The sequence below is a fragment of the Taurulus bubalis genome, assembly GCF_910589615.1.
Source record: "Taurulus bubalis genome assembly, chromosome: 2".
Lineage (NCBI taxonomy): Eukaryota > Metazoa > Chordata > Actinopteri > Perciformes > Cottidae > Taurulus > Taurulus bubalis.
Genome location: NC_136590.1, coordinates 18,695,899 through 18,719,340, shown reverse-complemented (window position 1 = coordinate 18,719,340; position 23,442 = coordinate 18,695,899). Strand labels below are relative to the sequence as shown.

Sequence of the window (23,442 nt, the reverse complement as noted above, 5' to 3'; positions counted from 1 at the left end):
TGTTTCACTGGTGAGTTTACTGTGGCGCTGCAAGGTCGAAGTCAACGACAAACATCTGTAACGCTTCAGCTCTCATCCTTAAGACCAGCTGTGTGTCGCTGACGCAGACAAATTAAACATTACAAGCAGAAGAGGCTTGCCCACAAAAGTTGCTTTAATGTGACCATTAGAAATACGTAAGGCCGGCGATGCCGAAGAAGTACAAGGTGGTGTGTGTGAGTGGACCTCAAACCTTTAAGAGAGAAAGTCCCTGCCAAGTTAAAGAAGCACACATGCAGATGAGGGCTGACAGACCTGCATCACACGGGGGCGCGATGGTGTCGGGGTCTGTGGACCGGCTGCAGGGTTTCTACTCACGGTTTAAATACCACCCCATAGTGCATAGCAGAATAAGGTTACTTAACCCCCCATAAAAGAAATTCATATAATTTCAAAACAATAAACCCAAACCATTTCATGTTCCATACATATATATATATATATATATATATATATATATATATATATATATATATATATATATATATATATATATATATATATATATATATATATATAAATAATCATATATATTTCATTCATAGTTAAAGTACGAGGACACATTCTGAATTGCAAAGGCTCAATCATTGTAAATAAATACTGAAATGGCTAAACTGCAATAACGTTTCACTCCTTGGAGAGGACACACACACACACACACACACACACACACACACACACACACACACACACACACACACACACACACACACACACAGAATTATAGTCTCATTTTACACACAAATGAACATTGTGTGCACTGCTCAGAGAGTACAGTCTAACAGACAAACATAAAAAAATAAAAAGTTCATAAAAATAGACTTAAAACATCAGTTTGCCATCAGGATGAACATAGGGTTAAAACAGAATAACTTCAGACAAACATGTTCTTGCTTGAAGGGGCAGAGCAGAGCCGCAAAACCAAAAATGTAAATATTAGAATTCTGATAATAATGAATGGGGTGTTACGTAATCCTCACGCGTGGCGTCTTGTTCTATCCTCTCATTGTAACGGGTCCAGCTCTTCTCTCACAAACCCTGAAAATACGCAATTCCAAAATATGAAAGTCTAAAAATATATCTTATCTATACACCGGGAGTTAAAAAAGCATGCATTTCATCTGCACGGAGCCGGACTTTAAACATGCTGCTCCACTTGAGGCGAGACACTTATTAGTGTTTCAGCACGTGAAAAAAACAGCAGTCTTTAATTCTTTACACTTTGGTAGCAAGCGCAGCGACATTCTTTCTAAGAAAAATAAATACTTTTATCACACTTGAAGAGCAGAGTACATCAAGTCTTTTCAAGCCCTGATCCATTTTCTTAAAGTGTCTACGAGCTGCTTTGTAGATTGAGAGCAGAGGGCTGACAGTCCTCGTGTTATATTGGATTAAATACAAGTCTTTCTGCATTGCAACCAAAACCAACGTCAAGGAAGGGCGGCGTTACAGCGTGTGCTGGGAGACGCAGCAGCAGCTTTTCATTTCATTATTCATGTGAATGGGGTTTTGACAGTCACTGAGTTACCCAGGCTCCAGTTTGTGCCTCTAATGTATTATCAATACATTAGAGGCACAGAGCCGAGTTTCGGAAGAATAATTACAGGCTGTGAGCAGCTCTGCAGCGGCTCTCTGAGCTGAATGCTGAGGTCAGCACGCTGATACGCACACACAGACAACATCAACGTGTCTCAGGTTAGCGTGTTAGCAGGCTAACGTTTGCTAAACACAAAGTGATCAGCTGAGGCTGATCGGAATGGTATCATGCAGCTATTTGGTCATAAACAAAAGTATTGGACAAATTTAAAAATTTTGACCCGATGACGCTGGATGAAAAGTCAAAAGGTAAAATGGTGCAAGGATACGAGATTGGTAGCATTTTGATTGCCTCTAAATGGCTCTCAACATGGCGAAGGCTCACAACGACACACATTGCCATTCAGATGGAAAAATGTTTCCATTCAAATGGTTCTGGGAATATCTTCAGCACAGAGGTAACAGTTATTAGGCAACCCCTCTCGGTTTTTAATCAGAACAATTATGTTTCAGAATAATGGATGCTTTTGCTCAGTGACTGGAATACAAATGGTAACGCTTGCACAAGAGGTATAAACTGGGACTTGCATCTTGAATATTCAGCTGGAGGCGGGGCCATCTTCTGCTGAAAACACACGCTAACCAGATGAAGCGGATGAATTGCATTTGACTTCAACAAGTCCTGACCAGGAGTAAACCGGCAATCAATTCAATTTGTTTTGCATACAATCAAAAGCCAAGTTCTCAAAGGATGAAAAAAACACCCATGTTTTGTGCTACTGCACATGATTTCCCCAGTCTAACATCACTAGAGGGAAACAGGGGAGCTGACAGGTGATTATTCTGCTTTAGCATCACGTCTGACACCAGCGCACAACAAGGGAACCGAGTGAAGGGAACCCGGAAATGTCAAGAGGAAAACCCACTGGATTTGCTGAGCAAATGTATAACAAAAGGCTGTTTCCAATAACAGCTTTACCTCAAATAATATTAGAAGCGAGAGAAGAGGCATGATAACAGATTTAAATTCATAAAATATATATATATATATTTTAAAAAGGAACAAATAAGAAAAGAAAACTAATAAAACAAAAAACAGGCAGTTTGTGTGAATCTGTTTGCACTGCTTTAGTCCAGTTTACCACTGAGAACGCTGTTGGAGCAGTTTCTGCTGGTTTTGCTCTTATTGTTCAGGAAGAAGAAGAAGAAGAAGAAGAAAAGAAAAAGTGCTGATTAAACTCCCGTCTGCAGACGGGCGTCGTCCACTGGAAACTGCCGGCTTGAGAGAAAAGGCAAATCAGGCCTCAAGGGGTACAGAGGTCAGAGTTCAGTCCTCGCTGGCGAGGACCTGCCATACGATGAGGTGGCTGCGCTCGGCTTTAGCCAGGAAGGGCTGCAGCTTCATCGGGGGCTGCTCGCCCTCCTCCGCCTCGGCATCCTCGTCGCCTAGAAAAGGACATACAGAGAGGCATCACGCTTGTCTCCAGCTCTCCGCCGGTAACTACGAGGGTGGCTTCATCCGCTGCGTGTTGCAAACTCACCCATCCTGAAGTCGATATAACCTTCGCCTCCGCTCATCACCAGCTCGGACTTGGTTCCTTCCTGAGTTGCGGCATCTGTCGCCTTGTCGCCCACTGCCTCGACGCCACAGGACGCAGATGGAACTGCGTGACCTGAGAACACAGAGCCGCAAACTGGAAACACCACCAAACGAGTGCAGATTGTGTTTTTATCCGTGACAGACCTGCTTCTCTGTTCACTGTATTTATTGTTAATAAGATCGCAGCTCTCTGATTCACTAGTTTTTAAATCTGCATTTAATAACATGACGAAACTAGCAAACTGGTTCTTACATTTTCTACACTTATTGATTGTGTAATCACACCACATATTACAAGTGTATGGCGGCACCACCTACGGGAAAATAATACAATAATATAGTCGAGAGGTCCGAAATGTTTGATAACAACCCAAAGAGTTTGATAGCAGAGTTAAGAAATGCCACCGGAATACAAAGAGACGGCTCGGTTCCTTTACCTGGGACGGCGGTGAAGAACTTGACAGCATCCCTGTGACCGTGGAAACAGAGCTGAGCGTGAGCCATGGAGCAGTACGGAACGAACGTCCCGGCTGTCACTTTGTCACTGCTGTCGTCGCCGTAGACGCGGACCACACTTCCTGGATGGTTGCCCGCCGCTGCCTTGATTACCTTGTTCGCTGCTAAAAGAGCGGAGACAGAGAGAGACAGACTAAACAGGCCGATCAAAACGCTCCGTCTCTGATATCCACCTTCAAGACAATGTTTAATATGCACTTTGTGTGTACTCTTGCTGCATGTATTACATTAGTATTGCAATGGCCCTGAATATCTGAAAATCTCTAATCACAAATATAGGTTGAAGGGATAGTTGTATGAGGTACTTATGTACATAGTCAGTGTATTACTTAGTCAGCCCTTTCTGACGGGGATGTGAAGCTGTTATATCAGCTATGCTCTTTTAAAAAGCCACAAGACCCTTTACCTTATAGAACACTATTCTCATATATAGAATATATAGTGTGTAAAATGTGGAATGATCGTGGAAATGAGGGCCTGCACATACATAGGCAGCAACAAGAGAAACTAAAGTGAGAATTTTATACCCATAAAAAAAAAAAAAAGGTACCAGTCCGAGCTCTTAAACTCACTCTCTGTTAAAGGGATGGAGATGATGACTCCGTTTCCAGTGCCGATCCACAGGCGGTTACTCGACACCATGAGCGCTGTGATCCTCACAAACGAGAACCCTAGTTTCCCTGTACCTGAAAAAAAACACCACAGAACACAACACAAAATCAGAGCTGATTCACCAGAGTCTGTCGCCGCCTGATGAGCGAGTGTCTGTCGCGTTTTGTGGCAGGAGTCTCGTGAACTGACCCAGCATCTTGCTGACGTAGGGCTCGATGTCGACGTCCTGAAGGTGCTGGAAGGTGTGAGCGTGGAACAGCCTGAGAGTGGAGTCCAGTCTGATGGACACCCAGATGCCGTCACCGTCCCAGGCCAGCTGACGGACCTGGCTGTCCTTACGAGGGTGGGCGTCAAACGACTTCTGCAAATTGGAACAAAATATGCGTAGGGCAACTTTTCAGTGAATCAACAAACCGGTAAATAATGTATTCAGTGTCACACGCTTTCAGTTGACTGCAATATGTGTGCAGAACTATAAATAATATAATATTTAAAAATAAATGGCAGAGGTTTCATACCTCCATCTTCATGGCTTTCGGCTGCACCACATAGATCTTGTTCCTGTAGCCACACCATACCTTGTCGTGTACGACAGTCATGCAGCGGATGGAGTGGTGGGGCCTCCCCAAGTCTAACAGATGGTAGTTGGTCAGATCCCACTGTCCGTCTGCCACAAACAAAGGAAGTCAAGACACACAGTTATATTTCCAGATACATCCGGTAATATTGTTTTTTAAAAAGGACTCGTGTTCCCTTACCCACTCCTCTGTGGAAAATGGCCAAAGTGCCGTCAGCGAGACCCACCAGGACGCGGCCTTTCACGTGCCTGTGGGAGAGAAACAAATGCTTCCAAAACACAGCTAAATAAAATAAAATAAATGAAAGCGAAACGGTAAAATGTCCATCGTACTTACACTATGCCGAGCACAGAGTCCTTCAGCTTTATCGAATGGAGACACTTCTTCCACTGGGCCACCGAGGAGTGGACGTACACACTGGAATCCGGAAGAAATCATTCAGTTTTTGCTGGAATTCCGGAGCAGCCCGCCGGTGCAACTCGGGCGCAACACTCACCATCCGTTCTGTGCCCCGAGCCACATAGTGGGCAGAACGCTGCTCATCTTCTGAGCCTCCTCTCTCATCAGGTCCTGCTCCTCGGCGTCGGGGTCGGAGCTCACGCCGTCTTTCAACAGATCACTCTCCCTGGTCACCAGATACAAAACGCAATATTATTATCATTATTATTATTATTATTATTATTATTATTATTATTATTATTATAATAATAGAGGCTAGCGTTTGAGTTTGTTGTCCTCGGTACCAAATTATATGTGCCAGACGTGTAGGCGCCAAGTGAGTATAAAAGTATTCACCTGACAAACCCCTTTTTTTCCTCCCCCGTTTAGTTTAACACAGAGAAAAAACTATTTAGATCACTCTTAGGACATGGAGCGCCAGAATGTTCCCCTCACTTGCCTCCCAGGGCTTTCGTAATACACAGGCAATAAATAAACATAAAAAAGGAAGTCTGTTTAATCAACAATGGACAGTGGTAGCACTTGTTATGCACATTTGTGTTTCTCACCGATTCAGCTGTTTTGTAGTGGGTAGGTGGAAGCACACACAGCCAGCCGGCGATGCAGCAAAGGGATTTTGAGTCAAAGGCTTAAGCTTTGCAATAACAATTTACCATCACACAAATATGAACGCGTTTCATGAGGCTCTAATCATCTCGCGTCTTGACTACTGTAACTCCCTCCTGGCAGGTCTACCTGCTAGTGCCATCCGGCCTCTGCAGCTCATCCAGAATGCAGCAGCTCGACTGGTCTTTAACCTCCTGAAATTCACCCACACTACTCCGCGACCTTCCCTGGTTACTGGTGGTCGCCCGCATCCGCTTCAAAACATTGGTACTTGCGTACCGTGCTACGAACAGATCGGGTCCAATCTAAATCCAGGACATGGTAAAACCGTACACCCCAGCTCGTTCACTCTGCTTCTGCCAATCGGCTTGTAGCTCCGTCACTGCGAACTAAACACTCTACAAAGTCACGACTGTTTGCTGTCCTGGCTCCTCAATGGTGGAATGAGCTCCCCATTGACATCAGGACAGCAGAAAGTCTCTACATTTTCCGTCGCAAACTAAAAACACATCTTTTTCGACTACACCTTGAATAAGGAAGGTAGCGCCGTAGTAGCACTTTAGTGACACTTACTGATTTACTTACTGAGCACTTTGTGGTTTAAGTTTGTTGAAGAAATTGTACTTTTGTGATTCCTGTTGTTCTGAGTCTGTACTCATGGTTGAATTGCACTTATTGTAAGTCGCTTTGGATAAAAGCGTCAGCTAAATTAAATGTAATGTAATGATCGAACAGTGAATGGGGTTTCTGACAGTGATTTGACGTCGTTGCTCAGTGGGTTTTTGTTTGCGGTTGTACCGATGAAATGGCCCGTTTTATTGGACAGACTAGATTGTCGCGACATCGGGCCTCCCGGGTGTTACCTCTGAGAGTAGTTGGCTGGAGCCTCTGCCGTCTGTTGAGCTCCCAGCGGATCAGTGAAGACGTGTTCGGTGTAGACGCCCCTCAGACTCTCTCTTTGGTCAGCAGGCCCTGCGCTGGCCTCCGTCGCCTCTGTGGCTTCCTCTGCTGGTCGGGATTCTGTGGAGAGGATCGTCTCTGAGTAAACTGGGCAGACTAGTATGTGCACGTAACATTTATGGTGTCATTTTAGCCTCATTATGTAGCCTGTAGTGATGCTCTGACGGACGATTTATAACCTCCTTCCCTAAAGTGCAGATTGTTGTGCACGTTGCCTTCTTTTTAAGCTATTTACAGCAGCCACACATCTTCTTATTTTTCATTTTGAAAAAATATATTTCTGCTTTACAAAAAACATTGTCCTGTTCAATATTTATTAAGCATCCCTGATGTATTTTTATTTATTTTTTTTACAAAGAATCGCTCCAAACCGCCAAAAAATCCTCACATTGATGCATTTCTGGTTCTACTCATAGGCCGAGAAGTTTTAGCAGCTTTCGTAGGAGATGTGTGGCCAAGAGACGTGCATGTGCATGCACGTTCTGTGAGAGAGGAGACTTCTATTGTTAAGCTGTATTGAAAAGATATGTTCATATTGTCGCAGATTGTTTTCCAACACTTGTTGACATTAGAGAAAAAAAGAAGTACTGAAAAAACAAAAGGTATCAAACAGTAAACGTCTCTGACCACTTTCTCCGTCTTCTCCCGGACTGTCTGCCGTCTGAGGAACGGCTGCTGCTCCCTCGGCATCACAGCCCACGACGGTGATGCCTCCGAGCACGCCGTCGCCACATGCCGAGCTGCTGTCGGGCGACGGCGAGCCGCCGTTCCCCGCTGGTCCCGCCTCGGCGCTCGGGGCGACTTCCTCACCAGCTGGGTAGTCAGTCTCTCTGGCACCTGAAGAAAAACACACACATATACACGTATTAACCGTGAATAAGACAACGTGGTGCCGAATGTGGAACGAGCCAGATGTCAGTAATAAAATCTCTCTCTCGCTGCAGCCGTCAGATGTACATGTACTCATCTGCTGACCTGGAACACTGGCGATGCAGAAGACGTGGGAGTTGCACACAAAGAAGCTCTCCAGGATGTTTCCGGCCTGGTTGGCGTCGACGACCATGGTTTTGGTGGTGGACTCGGTGCTGGTGCAGATCCAAACCAGCGACGACAACTCGTCGTGCTGCCGCAACTCCTTCTGCTGCTCCTGAAACGACCAACAAAATAAGCGCTGAAGGTGCTGGAAAAAGGAAAACCGTGCACAGATTTCAGTTTAAATAATTTGAGTCTCTTTTGTCCTTCAGTGAAAAGCCACCATGTGTCCGTGTGTGACAACAGCAGCACCGAAACAAGCCGAGCCTCTGCGTGTGTGTGTACCTTGAGGTCTTGATCCAGTTTATCCAGGCTGCTCTGAGATCCTATTTTCTTCTTCGGGCTTTCTGGTCCAGGCACGTCGTTGTAAAACACGCTGGCCCCTACGATGGACCCTCCATCTCTAGTTTTCCCTCCGGAGAGGTTCACGCCAGCAGCACACCACAGCTGGAGCACAGGCGAACAGGTACAGTCAGATAAAATGAGACACGCAGGACCATCGACAGAATACATGAGAGCTAAAGCTAGGAGCTTTTTTCTTTCTTCTGAACTAGAACCGCCAACCATATCAACTAAGAGTTGGCCACTCACATTCTCACATTAAACTGCACACAACAAGGTCTGTGGATTCCTCTGAGTGACCAGGTCATGATTTCTGGAACAATCCATTGCTGCGGACTTCTTTGAATATATTTTTGTGGCGCTTTTACCCTTACAAGCTGAGTGCCATCTAGTTGCATTATACTGGAGACACGGCCGACATCTCTGCGGCTGATATCAGTAACTTACACTAAGACCATCTAGACTAAGAAAATAGCACTACAGATGAAAGAGGATTTGCGGTGAGATTCTTAGTTTCAGGCGATTATACACTAAAAGAAAATAAGGTTTATATTGTATTCCATTTCTGCCTATAGACCCCCCTGAATGCTACACACTGCTCCATACATGTTGAGGACAAAAGCCAAGACAAAAGACATTTTGATTTGCAGTTATTATCTACCAACAAGCCGGGGGAATACCTTCACAGAAGCATCTTTCTCATCCAGTGGTCTGAGGAAGACGGGAACAGGTAGATTCTTCAACTTACTCTCCGTCTGACCACCGTTGGACTGGAGGATTACAAACAAGAACAGACAGACTGTAGTAGTGATAACGAGAGACCATAAGGGCCACTGCCACAGTGTTTGTGCTCATCTCCTTACTTTGTATTTCTTCGGCAGACTCCAGCCATAAGCCTGCACTCTGCCGTCCTCCTTCTGAACGTGGGCTTTGACCTGCTGGTACTGGGCCCTCTTCTGCTCCCGCCTGGACACCACGTTATCGGTGGCCACTCTGTGGGACAGAACAAAGATGGACATTTTTTTCCCGGACGGACCCCTAGGGAGGCTTTCACACCCAACCCGTTTGGCTCGGTCAAAAAAAAACTCCGGTCCGACCGACCATGTTAGAACGGTTTCTTCGGGCTGGTGTGAAAGCCCTCAATGGAACCCGGGTGCGCATCAAACAACAGAACCGGGTCGGCTTCTGAGCGAACTCCGCTGCAGTTCATTTGGGGTTGAAAGCAAACGAAGCGACGGACCGGATTGTGATTTTAAAAGCTAAACTTCTAATGACTCCATCTGCTGGAGTCTGTTCAGGAAGCCTTCTTAGAATTGCTCTGAATAAGGTCATGTATGCATATTTATGCAAATATATATGAAAGCACGTCAGCATTGGTATTCTCCAGGTATTTCATTTAGCTGACACTTTTATCCAAAGCGACTTACAATAAGTGCAATTCAACCATGAGTACAAACTCAGAACAGGAATCACGAAAGTAAAATTTCTTCAATAAAGTTAAACTACAATGTGCTATCAGTAAGTGCCATTTAAGTGCTACTACGGTGCTACTTTCCTCATTCAAGGTGTAGTCGAAAAAGATGTGTTTTTAGTTTGCGACAGAAGATGGAGAGACTTTTTGCTGTCCTGATGTCTATGGGGAGCTCATTCCACCATTGAGGAGCCAGGACAGCAAATGTTGTGACTTTGTTGAGTGTTTAGCTCGCAGTGACGGAACTACAAGCCGATTGGCAGAAGCCGAGCGGAGTGAACGAGCTGAGGTATACGGTTTTAATAATTGAGTATTATTATCATCATGCTCAATTCAAGCGTTTGATTCGATCATCTTCTCACACCAGATAAATAGCAATGAAAAGGTTCCTAATCGACAACATCTAACATGTTGCTAACATGTCGCGTTCATCCTGCATCATCAGTGAAGTCACCGATTATGAGCATTAATAGTCAGCGCGTTGGCTTTGCACGGCACGAAAGAGTCCGCTCAGAAGCAGACGGAAACCCAGCTTCTCAAACAGTCTTGGTTTCATCCGCACCAGTCCAAATGCATCTGGTCCAGCTGAACTGCACCAGTTTGGGTCTGAAAGCATGTTTGGAAGATATTTGAATGGGTTTCGGCAGCGGCGCGTCAACATCCCTTTTAAGCGGTGCCAGGCCCGAGATCTAAAAGGGATCAACGGTGCTTCAGCATACACAGGTAACGGGATCAGACATTTTCATTTAAACAGGGATAGTTCAGCTGTTTCTATGGATAAGTACCTTATACACTTTCACGTCAAAACACCGAAACTATCCCTTCAATTCTTCCCCTGACTGACTTACTCCTCATTGAGGAAATCAAAGGCTTTGCTCTTGTCACTGGGCAGCTGCTGCAGGGTGGTGCTCCTCTTCTTGACGGACGGCTGAATCTGAGAGGTGGGCGCATTGTACTTGACGTTCACCGGCGCCTCCAACGCCGGCTTCTTGGTTGCCGCGCCCGACGAGCTGAACAAACGGCTGAAACTGGAAGTGTAAGGGTGGGGAAGTGGGAGGGGGTAAAAAGGAAAAAAAAGAAGCACACAGACAAACGTATAGAGGGATGGACACAAGCAGTAGCTCCAGCGGCAGAAGTGACGTTCAACATTTAAGGGGGAGAAAAAAAAAAAAAAAAGGTTCCCTTTTCCCACACCAAGCAGACATTGATATGCATGTCCCCATTGACCCGTCTCCTAAACAGCAAAGCACCAGAGAAGCTGCCCTCCAGGGTTAATGCACCAACGAGGACGTTAGTCAACAACACAGGGGCAAAACTGGACAATGACACCTTTCATCCCCCCCAACTCTACGGTGAGAGCACACAGCATTCGTCACATTCTATTTGACAGTTTATATTCAGCAACAGGTGTTACGCATGTTTCAAACTAATATGTTTTTAGCAGATACTTCAAGCCTGTAAATTAGATGTAAGAAAAAGGCTCTGGGAGGTTTATCTTTGTGAGTGTATTTGCTTTGACCAAAACACTGCACCTATATTCCTGCATTCCCTCCCATCTCAACCCCCCCCCAACACCCAAACACACCTCCTGCACACAGACATCACAACATCATGAAGGATATAGAGGGACACACAGAAACAGGGTGGGAGAGATGGTGGATTTATCAGATTTTGTCATATAAACACAACTGTCCCAAAACATGTTGCAAAAACACCTGCCCCGAATAATGTCCTTCTTCAGACCAAACTCGTTCCTCATTAACTCAACGAAGGACAGCCGAGGTCAGATCACAGAGATTCTCGCAAAGGCTTTCGTCGTGCTTCATCTTTCATTAAAAAACGGTTAATTCTGTATTTGTTTAACCCGGATCCCATTTCCCATGTTTTTGTGTAACTAATGGGGACAAAAAAAAAATGTAAGCTACATACCTGCAAACTCATAAGGGATGAAAAAGGTGACAGCAGTGGGGGCAGTTATAATCTCTCTGTGTGACAGTGATTATAACCGCATAACTATATAGATTATAATTAACTGGAGGATACACTTTTTTTCTACACGTAGAACTTAAACCCTTAAATATAAACAGGAGCCGGCCACCCTACGGAGGAAACTCATTTCTGCCACTTGTTTTTTAGTTAAAATACAAGTTGGATAAAATCTCCACTTGTCCTCTCCTTATATGTAGTCAGGTGTCGGTAGGTAGAACTGCAGTGCCGCTGACTCGCCGCTATCCTGCTCCTGTCTGACGCCACACGCTGCCACGGACTCGCCGCTGCCAGTAATCGCACTCGCTGTCTCTCCCAACAACGTTAGCTAACGTGATAGCAAGCAGACTAGCTTGCCATTAAAAAACTAGTGGGAGAGAAATGAAGCCGCTGTAGACATCTTAACACTGATTGGCCAAGATCGTCACATCAAAGATCTTCTATTTGCGGAGATCACAACCTCAGCTTTTTTCCGTGTCTCACTCCAATATCAGAAACGCTGGGCGGCCAGTGGACCCAGTTCAACTAAGTCTCACTCACGGAGAAGTCTTGTTCTGAAATCTCGCAATAGGTGACTTGTCCCTTGTGGGTGGAGAACAGAAAGCTTAGCTCAGTGTCATCAGAAATGTTTTCAATGTCTTTCTTTTTAAGAGCGAGACATGGTTGGACACAATACCAAACAGAAAGCTAAACCAAAGAAAAAGGGTTTATTTCTGGGTGGGGTTCTTCCCATAATGTTGTCAGCACTTCAATAACAATCGGAGACCGTCAGTGGCAAAAAAAAACAAGCCCTTTTAGTGGCTGCCATCGCAAGTGTTGTGGTGTCCTCATTAGTCACATAGACACGAAAACAACAAAAAGATAAATTACCCTTTAACTTCTATTAGAAGAATTGAAGACTAATAGAAGAATTAAAGACAATAATGACAGTAAAGCAGCTCAGATCTGAGATCAGAGCCACGCTGTCCCGGCTGGCTCTCCTTTGTTAAGAGTTTGTCAGTCAAGATAGACACCGCTACCATGTCAAAGATTTACCTACATCCTGAGGAGAACAACCACACAAACATGGAATACAAAAGAAAAAACAAAATGAAACGCATAAAAGTAACACAGCAGTCGCACTGCGGTTGGTATTTGGGAGATCAAGTGATGAGAAAAGAGGAGCTTACAACTGCCAGAGGCTGGATTTCTTCTTCTCTGGCAGAGCTGGGTTCTCCTTTGAAGCCCTGAGAGAGACACACAATTCACTTTGAATCAAACTGAACGTTTGGAAGGAGCTTCACGGTCCTTCAGTTCTACATGAAACTTCAAACCATATTCTGCCAATTTTTCTGCTGTAGTACAGCGTTGTACTTCCCTTCTGTGGGTGGTGCATTAAAAGATCAAGGCAAAAACATCACTAAGAATTATGTTTGAAAAAGATAAGTGGTGGGCTGTGTCTTTTTGCTGTCCATAAAAAGAGACAATGACACGTCATTTTTTTTTAAAAGTCATCAGAATCCACCAATTAAACTTACTACCTTAAAAACTCTGAAGCGTGAACTCAATATTAACTTAACTCATTTAGATGTTGTCATGGTGGAAAGTAACTAAGCAGATTTACTTTAAGTAGAATTTTTAAACTTACTCAAGTACATTTATCCGACAAAATGTATCTAATATAATCAAATATGGTACTAATCTACCCAGTAGTATATAAATCCAACATTGGCTCCAAAATCGGCTCCAAAATGCCAAATTACAACATTAAAATGCTCTTACATGTATTTTTCAATGATAAAAACAGAATATAATATTCTACAATAACATAAGACAAAAGGAGACATTCTGCATAGTTAGTACTTTGTTGATGCTAATACTTTAGCAACATTTTGAATTAAAGTATTACATTTGTAATGGAGTACTTTTAGACTACTGTATTTCTACCTCCACCACTGTATACTACTGAATACCATTGATTAATGTCCAGCATCCCACTAATGCAATTCATGTGAGCTAAATTCATAATTTTTTCTTTTGAGAACTACTTACATTTACTGTTGTCTCTGTTTCAACATTAACAGGTATATTCAAAAGGTATTATCCCTGGTGCAATCAAATCTTCTTTAATGCCACCAATCAGAAAAAAACTGCAACTAGAAATGTTCTTTCAGTTTTTATAGCTCTACAGTACTTCATATTGAACACCGTTTGTCTCCGTCCTGCCGTCTTACCGGATCATCTCTGTCCATCTGACCGCCTCCTGCAGCTCCATCAGCCTCTCCTTATACTGGTTCCTCTCCATCAGGACCCTGGCCATCTCCACCCTGGTGAAGCGCTTCCTCTGTGCCGTGGGCACGTCGCTCTGCAGGTACAACACCGGCATGAGAACACAAAGAACCACTATCCAGTACATAGCCTATGTAGTACACATTCTGATGATCAATATGATGGCTAAGGAGCTTCTTTTTTTTATTATAATAAAAAAAAAAAAAAAAAAAAAGACCACTAACTGCTTCTGGTACTGAAATATAAATATATCTATATTAGAGATGCTTAAAAACATCTACTGCTACTTATCAAAGTCAACGTCAGCTTTATTGTCAATTCTTCAACATGTGCAAACATACTGAAGAGTAATCCATACAGGTGTATCCACTCTCTCGGACCAAAACAAATATCAAGGACTCACATCATCCTCATTGTCGTTCTTGACCTTCTGTTTGGCGTCAGCAAGCTCCGCTCGAATCCTGCAAGCAAGAACACAGTCTTTTGCAAGCACGTTTGTACACTATACATGTCGAGATGCGTTCTGAGGCCAAACCAACTCACCTCTTGAGTTCGTCTTCCATTTCTTTGTTCTTGTCCTCCAGTCTGGACTTGGCCTGAGTGACAGCATCCAGCTCACCGCGCAGGACCTCCTTCTCACAAGACAGCTCGTCCATTTGTGCAATCAGGTCGTTTTTCACCACGTTCAAAGCATTTCTGGAAATGAACACACATGCATCTTAAACGTGTGCCTTCTAAATATGATACCGTCACCGAACACAGGGTGCCAGCACTGCCCTGTTCCTGAACATTGCATTGAGACCAACATCAATCTTAAGCATAAAGTGCAGAGACAATATCCTCTGGAAAAGGACTCTTAAGTGTAGAAACTTAATGACAGTTACACGCACTGACAGAGGTGGGCCGCATTATGGTCGATACAAACAAACAGCATTTGCTACCATTAAACATGTCAATTGGCAGTTTGACGGCGCATCAATTTTCAATCACGCTCCGGGTGCCAAGCCTCAGGAGGTAGAGCGGTCGTCTAGCAATAACAAGACTCCCGGTTTGATTCCCCGGCTCGTCCAGTGTTCTTGTTAACAAGACGCGAACCCACACTGACCTGAACTGCTCCCGATGAGCATGATGGCACTTTGCATGGCAACAGTCAGCGTATGAATGGGAAAGGAAAAGCAATGAAAACGCAGTCTGTTGTTGCCTCTTCTATCAGCTCTGATTAGTTTGGCCCTTCTCCTCAGACCTCTCGACAAGACATTCTGGCCCGGAGGACTGCCGCTCGCTGATTATTCTCTCTTTTCGGTCCATTCTCCGTGAACCCGAGAGTTGTGCTCTAAAATCTCAGTAGATCAGCGGTTTCTGAAATACTCAAACCAGCCAGTCTGGGACCAACAACCATGTTACTTTCAAAGTAATCCAAGTCTTCCTCATCCTGATGCTTGGTTTGAACTTGAAGCAGATAAATGCATTGAGTTGCTGCCGCCTGATTAGATATTTGACTTAAAGTGTTTGCAAATGTTTTATTATTATTCTAATGTATGTTTTTGCATGTTTTTTTTTTATGTTAAACGCTGTGTTACTGTTATTCTTGACCAGGTCTCCCATGTAAAAGGAGATCCTTGATCTCATTGGGACTAACCTGGTTAAATAGAGGCTAAATAAAAAGGCCGGTGAGCGCTTAGGCCAAACACAAAGTGAAAGAGCAAGAAACAATGAAAACAAGCACATGCAGAATAAATAGGGAAGGGAACATGACCCACTAATGTCTGCAAAGTGTTTGTTTTTCCTTTTTTAATGGGGCACATGAGTTAGAGGTGGCTTTAAAAAATAAAAAAGCACTAACTTGGTCTCCAGCAGCTGGGCGTTCTCATGGATGAGATGTTCGACCTCCCGACCCATACCTGAAAATTATGACCCGTAATGTAATTACAGACAGTTTCATCACACCATGTACTCCATCATGAAAGAGGAAAATAAAGTACATTATTGAGAAGTCACATCACTAAAGACATGTTTTTTATGTCCACTCACTGACATATTGTTCTTGAGTCTTACCTAGAAAGTTGTAGTCTGAGGGGCCATGCAACAAATCAGGAAGAGGCGTAAGAGACTGTATGTTAAATGGTCTCATCTGAACTGAATCTCTAATCTAGTCTATGGCACTCTATTGCCCTTCACAACACAGTAGCACTATGCACTATTCTGCACATCCATCAGAAAGGCAGAGGGAACTGAATCTGGACACAGAATCAAGGACACATCTGATGAGAATAAGGAGCTGGCAACAAGATTTTCAGGAGAACTCTATAGATACACACCAGAAAACTCATCTGTAAGGATGATAAAGCCGCAACAGCCAAAGGAAAAGATAATTCAGTGATTGTAGTGGTTTGCAAAAAGTGGACACGTTGACAGCATTCTGACACCGGAGTCTGGGAGGCTTCTTACCCAGCATGTCGGCTCCTTCGTCCATGTCTCCTATCAGGTCGTTGCCTGCAGAGGACAGCTCCGCGAACAGAGAGTCGGTGTTCCGGTCGAAGGCGAGATTCTCTATGCCACCCTTCGTTGGCGTGCTGGATGGGGAGAGGAAGTCGGGGGCGGGGGAACAAGAAGGATCAAAGGAGGAAAAATGAGGCTCGTCAGGACAAAGTGGGAATGCGATATTGCAATAGGACTGATTAGCTAGAAATATTGCCATCATAATAAACGTGAACACCACTTTAAAACAGTTTAACACTTTTGGGAAAGAGGTACTCCCTCTTATTAACACAATAATGATCCAGAGATAAGGGAGACATTGCATTGTTTAAATATGAGGATAACACAGAAACATAGAGCTATGCCAGCTTTATCCTTTATCCTACATATTCCACATCTTGAGATGTGAGGAGGAGACAAAGAGATTCCTTGATTTATAGGTCAGATGATGATAAAACAGCTCATCATGAGTCCTGTACCTTGCTCCTCTGAAACCGTCAAGGTCCATATCCAGCTCAGGAGTGGACTCTATGATGGCCTGCACCTCAGACTTCTCCCGGTTGTCTGCTTCATCTAATACAATCAGCACAGATTTTTTTTAAAGAACAATAATAAGCGAGCTAGTACACTGAAACAGAAGGGCAGTGGGTGTTAAAATGCGTGAACATGAAGACATGTGTTGTAAAGGTCCTGACCATCAGGTCCAAGCTGACTCTGCTGTCCCTCCTGCACAGCCACAATGTTTTTACTGCTCTCTGGCTTCCCCCTGTTCCGGTCCAGGTTCTTGTTGAGCCCGTCGGAAACTTCCTGTTCCGCAGACCCCGCGCCATTATCGACAGCAGCAGTGGACGGGGCTGTGACGGAGGCTGGCCCTCCACCCAGGTCGGACGCTGGACTCACTCCTACGGACACTCCGTCGCGGGGAGATAGCGGCACGGTGGACTGAGAGTTAGCGCTGTGTGCAGAGGTGTCGGTGTTCAATTGAGGAGTGCCCCCTTGAGAGGGCGTGGAGGTGTTGGATTTGGACCCTCCTCCTTGTGAGGACACAGGGGTCCCACTTTTGGAGACACTTCCCTGTTTGGTTGGAGTACTGGACTTGGAGCCTCCGCGGCTGAAACCGGACATTTCATCCTAAAAGGTAGAGGAAGAGAGTCAGGGGAAAAGAAAAGATAAAACTATGATCTTCATCAAGTCAACAATACATGCTTACTTATTAATATCAACCTGCTGCATTTTAAGCTGTAAATGAAGTTCCAAAATAAGCTAAGAAGTAAACATTGACTTCAAACTTTGAGGAATCTTTAGGAAAATGCAGCAACACACATCTACATCTCTTCTCTTTAAATATAATGAAGTCAAAAACAGTAGATGTTTAAAAACAGTGTGCACCTTCCCATGCAGCTCAAACCAACACAAACACGAACACGAACCAAACCACACCATGCGACCGGGACACAAATCAGATCCATTCTGCCGATGTACAACCACAATCAAAACTTGCGATGAAGTGCTCAAGTGAGTGGGATTTAGTGGCATCTAGTGGTGAGGTTGCAGATCGCAACCAACTGAACCGCCCTCAGCTAACTCCTCCCTTTCAAAGACTGCGGTAACGAAGGGGGCATGTTTTTCACGGTTTTGCAATTCTGCGGCTCGCGTCACCAGTTTCACGAGCGGGTCGGAGAACTACGGTGGCCTTCAGACAACATAAAACATGTTTTTAAAAGTGAAAGGCTCTTGTTAGCCAGTGTTTGGTTCGTCCGTTCTGGGCTACTATAGAAACACGGCGGTCTCTGAAGAAGACTCTCTTCCTGTGGTTCATTCCAAGATGACCAAAACCAAAAACGATCCTTAGTTTCAGATGATTATACAATGATGAAATGATAGTTATGAATATTGAAGAAGAAAAGAAGAAGTTATCCTATATTAATCCCCTTAGGGAAATTATTCTCTGCATTTAACCCAGACTAAGGAGCAGTGTGAACCATCTACCTTGTGGTTACAGGACGACCACTCTCCCCATGAGCTACAGCCGCACCAAAATATATTTCTTGCAATAGATCCTCCTAAATCCTACACACTTACCCTTCAAAGATATGCGTGTAAATCCTGATGGTTATAAGACGTTACGAGCCACGGCTCCGTCTCAATAAACTTTGAGAATCATCATAGCAGGGAGAGCACAGAGGGAACCACAGCTCAATTGCATCCTCTGTCCCTATAAAGCCACTAGCTCACCTAAATGAAAGGCAGTCTTATTTATGTTATTGATTACACATGTGCTTTTTCTGCAGACATGCCAAAAAAAACACAACATATATTTTGAAGCCAGCTGAAATACAAAATGGGAACAGGTCAGCATCATGCACGTTTCTATTAGCTGTGAGGTATATCCATTATGTTAGCGTCAGTGTAACATCAGCAAAACGGCTACTAAACTCAAAAGGTTTGTTAGAGTTTCTCCGTGAGTGACAGACGTGTCTACCTGGTCCTGATTAGCCTCCCGATTGGGAAAAAGCTCCTTCGAACATTCACAATCCACTCTGACTGGGGTGGATTGTTCCTCAAACTGAGGGTATATAATAAAAGACCTTGATCATTAATATTTCCTAACATTCATTCCTTCCCATTTCAAGCACCCCAAAACATAAATTGATATGCAATATAAAGACATAAGGATGTTGTACGACCTCACAAGAACAGGGAAACTATTTTGCTTAAATGACTTATCCGAATGTGTCCAAGAGCAAAGCCTGATCTCCGGGAGTGATCTGTGTTGTATGTATGTATCTATGTATGGCTTCTTCTCGTACACAAAGGTGGCCGGCTTAGTAAGGCTGTAAGAATGAAAAGGAATAGGATATCCAGCACTAATCAAACACTCCAAGGTGTCATTAGTTCTAAGCACGCAGAACTGTCTAATCCTGTATTGTTTTGATCCGTTAATGCCAGTGGCTTCAGTCCTATAAATAGTATGGGGCCTGGTGGAAAAGGATCAATCGGCACATCAACAAAGCATCCACACAGAAGGATCTCTCGGTCACCTTGAAAACAGACTTTCACAGACATCAAGCGAAATAATATTCGGGATAAAGCTTTCTCCACAGTTTTTTCTTAAATGTACATATATTCCCTTTTCTTCGGGCAGATTCATCTCTCTGAAAACAGATGGGACCAAAACACAAAGGTCGCCGCGTGACCCTGCGAACAAGTTGTACGAGAAAGAAATACTGCGACACATATATTGTACTCAAGGACTCAGGGTGAGAATCATCGCATCGGCTGCCAGCTATGAAGCGAATCCAAAACAGGTTCTGATAACGTCAGTCACAGTGAAGGTTATCAAAACTCAAACCCCTAAAATGTCCATCCGACCCTGTACAAGTGTAACAACGGCAAATGAATACTTATTAGGGTGCCATTAATATTCACGGCGGAGCCTTGCTTGCAGCATGGCTTCCAACCGCAACAATGTGAAGACACTGTCCTTCCCCCCCCTCCCATGAGGTTAAAGGCAGGCCCCCGAATGGTACCACTTCCACTGCTCGCTGGGCTCCATGCCACCTCTCTCACACACACACACACACACACACACACACACACACACACACACACACACACACACACACACACACACACACACACACACACACACACACACACACACACACACACACACACACACACACACACACCTCTGAAAAGAAATGCACCATTTCCTTTGGCGTTTTCCTGGCACTGAGTGTTTACATTTTGTTTTTCCCGCAACCTCTTTATAAAAGTGAACCGGGGATGATGTCATCAGTCCGATCCGTGGGAAGCACTACAAGCCAACTTCAGACGGTAACTTTACACTTTATAACTAGTGAAAAGAAAAGCGGCACATCGTACCTTGAGGCTGGCGTTGGACCGCGGGTGGCTAAGGTTGTTGAATCTCCATGACTCAGAAGGGGTTTCCACAGGCTCCCTCGGGAGGTCAGAGGTCACACCATCAGTCCCGGGAAGCTGGAAGATGCCCATTGAGATGGGACGCTCTTTTCTGGACACAGAGACAATAGGAAGGAGGGATGATTCAAAAAGGGGAAATGAGTAGGAAAAGACGGTGGGAAAAACACAGTCAGAGGGATACGTCGTCTGGGAACCAAATGTTGCGCTACGAGTGCTGGACTATCCGACAGCCCGAAGTCGGCCTCCTTAGAGCCGCACTGCTGGTGCGCCTGAAAACACAATTAATTTGGGAGTAAAAGAGACCTTAAGCAAGGAGAGTAGTCCCGAGAACAGCTGCTGTACTCCATAAATGCCTGAAGTCAGACAGATAACTACATTTCATTTGTTTGCGGTAAAATAAATGGGCAGGTCTATTTTAGGGTGTGGTGGAAGCAGATATGCAGAATAATGTAATCAGTAAGAACGCATTGCGTGACGGGTCGGAGTCGAGACTTTGCGGAAAAGACCTTGGGACAGCTCGGCCCTGAAGCGGAAAGAGAAATAAAGCTGTCTGCCTCATAAACTCTATCCCCTCCCACGTAATAGATCGGGCAATAACACAAATGCATTTGTATCCATCTCTGTGGCACAAGAGATCTATTGTGTGGCATCAGGTGGTCAGCAAACAACTGACAATGAACAAATATCTGTCACCATCTCCGGCTCTCATAAATAACACATGCTCACTTTTGCATGGAGGTGTGTGTTATTCATGCGACTCCAAAGCACTGAACGTCTAATAATACTCCGTAACGCCAAAAGAACGCATTGAACAAATACCCACCACCCTCTACTGCATCAGATCGGGTACACACCTGCAGTTATTCTCATTACAGTGGCTAGGTATGGCAAACAAATCTAAAACATTGCACAGTCCAGCAGAACAATGGCTGCCACTGAAAAGAGCAGCAGGCTGACAGCGATGAAAGGCAGCAGCCCAGAAACAATGGACACACCACCATATTGAGAGGAAGAGGTCACATGCAGGCCACTGAAAGTAGCCAATGCTGCCTTTTACTATTTGAACTGACGAGGTGAGGAAGAAGAGAAAAAAAAAAAAAAAAAAAAAAAAAAAAAAAACACAAAATAACACCACATGCTCATGCATCGGTCCTCCACTACCAATTTCATCTTTGAAAACACGGTAATTAAATCATGACAATAATCATAAACCTCTTTAAACTGTGGCGACATATTTAAAATGTGGCATAGTCTTCCAGATACGACTCTGCCACCCCCCTCTCTCTCTTGACCTACTTTTTAGAGTGCAGTCTCATACTGTCTGACTATATCACACCCACATGGCAGCAACACAACAACCACATGGCTACAAGCTGGCAGCGGCTACAGATCACAGCCGGGGGGGGTAAATTGATTCATCACACATTAAAGAGAACATACACACATACAAGTTGTACCTGCTGGCTCTGGGTAAGGAAGGCAGGGCAGGGAAGCCGCCTGTGGCGACAGAGTAGTGAACCAGCAGCAGCACTGACAGAGAGACCAGCACAGCAGAGTTGATGACCACCGCTCCCCCTACGAAGCCGAAAACAAACAGCAGCATACACCCGGGGCTCATGGCCCCCCCCAGATCATGGCCCAGTGCCTCAATGCAGGACCAGTGGGGTTGGAGGGGGGCGAGTGACTCACTGAAGCACAAAATTCACCTCGGCAGACCTCCGATTGGACATTAATAACCACTGGCAAAGTTTTATCTACAACGAGGGTCAAAGACCCGGTCTAGCAGGCGGCGTGTTCTGCAGCTCGACTGAGAGGCAGACAGAGGGTGGGAGCAGGTCAGAGGCAGGTCAGAGGCAGAACGCGGCGGTCCCAAAACGGTAATCCTGGTGGCTTCCGCAGCACTGATTGATTGAAAGCAGAGTGGCAGATCATCAACAGAGAGAAGGGAGGGGCTGCAGCTCCTCTCCTCCAGTGTCTTCATCTGGCAGCCGACACCGCTTCCCTTCCTCCTTCACACTTCTCTTCCTCCCTCACGCTTCCCTAGCCTCTGCCGAGATGCGACGCAGCTGCCGCTGGTCAGTCTAGAAAACTCTGGCGCTCTCCCTCCAATGGCAACCCTCCCTCTCCATCTCTCTTTGGGTGCTGAGGCAGCTTGTTTCATGTGCCTCTTCCCTGCAGCTTATTGGCTGCGAAACAGGGGGGCTGGTCAAAAAGTGTGTATGTGTGTGAGAAAGAGGGAGGGAGGTTGGCAGTGCTGTCTGCATCAACAGGGGGGATGTTCTTTTTTTAATTTGAAGCCCTTATTGAAAGTCAGCCTAAAGAAAGAATGTTTCACTATCTGGAGTTACTTTGCCAGTCTGGTCTACTCTTCATTTTCTGAACGCTTTTAAGATCAATTGATGGAAATGTAGGCTCTGCAAATGTTAGTCCGAATGCAATTTGAATTAAAATCACCCTCTGCTTAAAAAGCTATAGTGGTATCAACCCAAATGTCCCAGCTGGGGGACATAGACACAAAGGTCACAGTTAAAACGAAAGTTACAAAGGTAACTACGGTTCTATGACTCCTGGATGACCGCCAGAGGCAGTGTTTTCACAATGGCTATCTTCCGTCTCGCGCTTGCGCAGTTCGAGTACGTATACCAAAAACGTCACATGTGACCTCGGATGAGTTCCCAGCCGGGTATAACTTCCGGCCTCATCCTGAGATCAGGTCCTGCGGAATCTTCTTGCGAGTGACCAAGAACTCTGGCGGTCATGCAGGATTCATAGAACCGTAGTTACCTTCGTAACTTTCGTTCTACCAATCGTCCAGGTACGGCAATATCCTCATGCCCTGCGCTTGCAGGGGGAGAAGGGCAGGCGCGACACATCTCGTGAACACTCGTGGGGAGAGGGAGAGTCCGAATGGAAGCACCCTGAACTGAAAACAATGGCCTTGGAAGGCAAAATGAAGGAACTGTCTGTGATGAGGTACAATGGGCACATGAAAATAGGCGTCCTTTAAGTCGACC

At 44.8% G+C, this 23,442-nt stretch overlaps 1 protein-coding gene across 1 annotated transcript in view; it reads right to left on the bottom strand.

Annotated features, from left to right (window-relative positions):
• Positions 1 to 547: 547 nt before the first annotated feature.
• spag9b (sperm associated antigen 9b) overlaps positions 548 to 23,442 on the bottom strand; it is a gene marked incomplete at its 5' end in the record, with an annotated part of 41,074 nt that continues 18,179 nt past the window's right edge. The window contains 25 exons of the mRNA XM_079214084.1: positions 548 to 3,021; positions 3,117 to 3,248; positions 3,613 to 3,795; positions 4,264 to 4,377; positions 4,493 to 4,664; positions 4,822 to 4,970; positions 5,062 to 5,129; positions 5,218 to 5,298; positions 5,378 to 5,506; positions 6,810 to 6,966; positions 7,534 to 7,743; positions 7,882 to 8,053; positions 8,224 to 8,385; positions 8,961 to 9,050; positions 9,144 to 9,273; positions 10,600 to 10,779; positions 12,907 to 12,963; positions 13,951 to 14,081; positions 14,409 to 14,466; positions 14,549 to 14,701; positions 15,849 to 15,906; positions 16,454 to 16,578; positions 16,963 to 17,056; positions 17,179 to 17,614; positions 20,372 to 20,519. Coding sequence (XP_079070210.1) covers positions 2,903 to 3,021; positions 3,117 to 3,248; positions 3,613 to 3,795; positions 4,264 to 4,377; positions 4,493 to 4,664; positions 4,822 to 4,970; positions 5,062 to 5,129; positions 5,218 to 5,298; positions 5,378 to 5,506; positions 6,810 to 6,966; positions 7,534 to 7,743; positions 7,882 to 8,053; positions 8,224 to 8,385; positions 8,961 to 9,050; positions 9,144 to 9,273; positions 10,600 to 10,779; positions 12,907 to 12,963; positions 13,951 to 14,081; positions 14,409 to 14,466; positions 14,549 to 14,701; positions 15,849 to 15,906; positions 16,454 to 16,578; positions 16,963 to 17,056; positions 17,179 to 17,614; positions 20,372 to 20,519 — 3,508 coding nt within the window. The 3' untranslated portion in view covers positions 548 to 2,902. The remainder of the gene's footprint in view (positions 3,022 to 3,116; positions 3,249 to 3,612; positions 3,796 to 4,263; positions 4,378 to 4,492; positions 4,665 to 4,821; positions 4,971 to 5,061; positions 5,130 to 5,217; positions 5,299 to 5,377; positions 5,507 to 6,809; positions 6,967 to 7,533; positions 7,744 to 7,881; positions 8,054 to 8,223; positions 8,386 to 8,960; positions 9,051 to 9,143; positions 9,274 to 10,599; positions 10,780 to 12,906; positions 12,964 to 13,950; positions 14,082 to 14,408; positions 14,467 to 14,548; positions 14,702 to 15,848; positions 15,907 to 16,453; positions 16,579 to 16,962; positions 17,057 to 17,178; positions 17,615 to 20,371; positions 20,520 to 23,442) is intronic.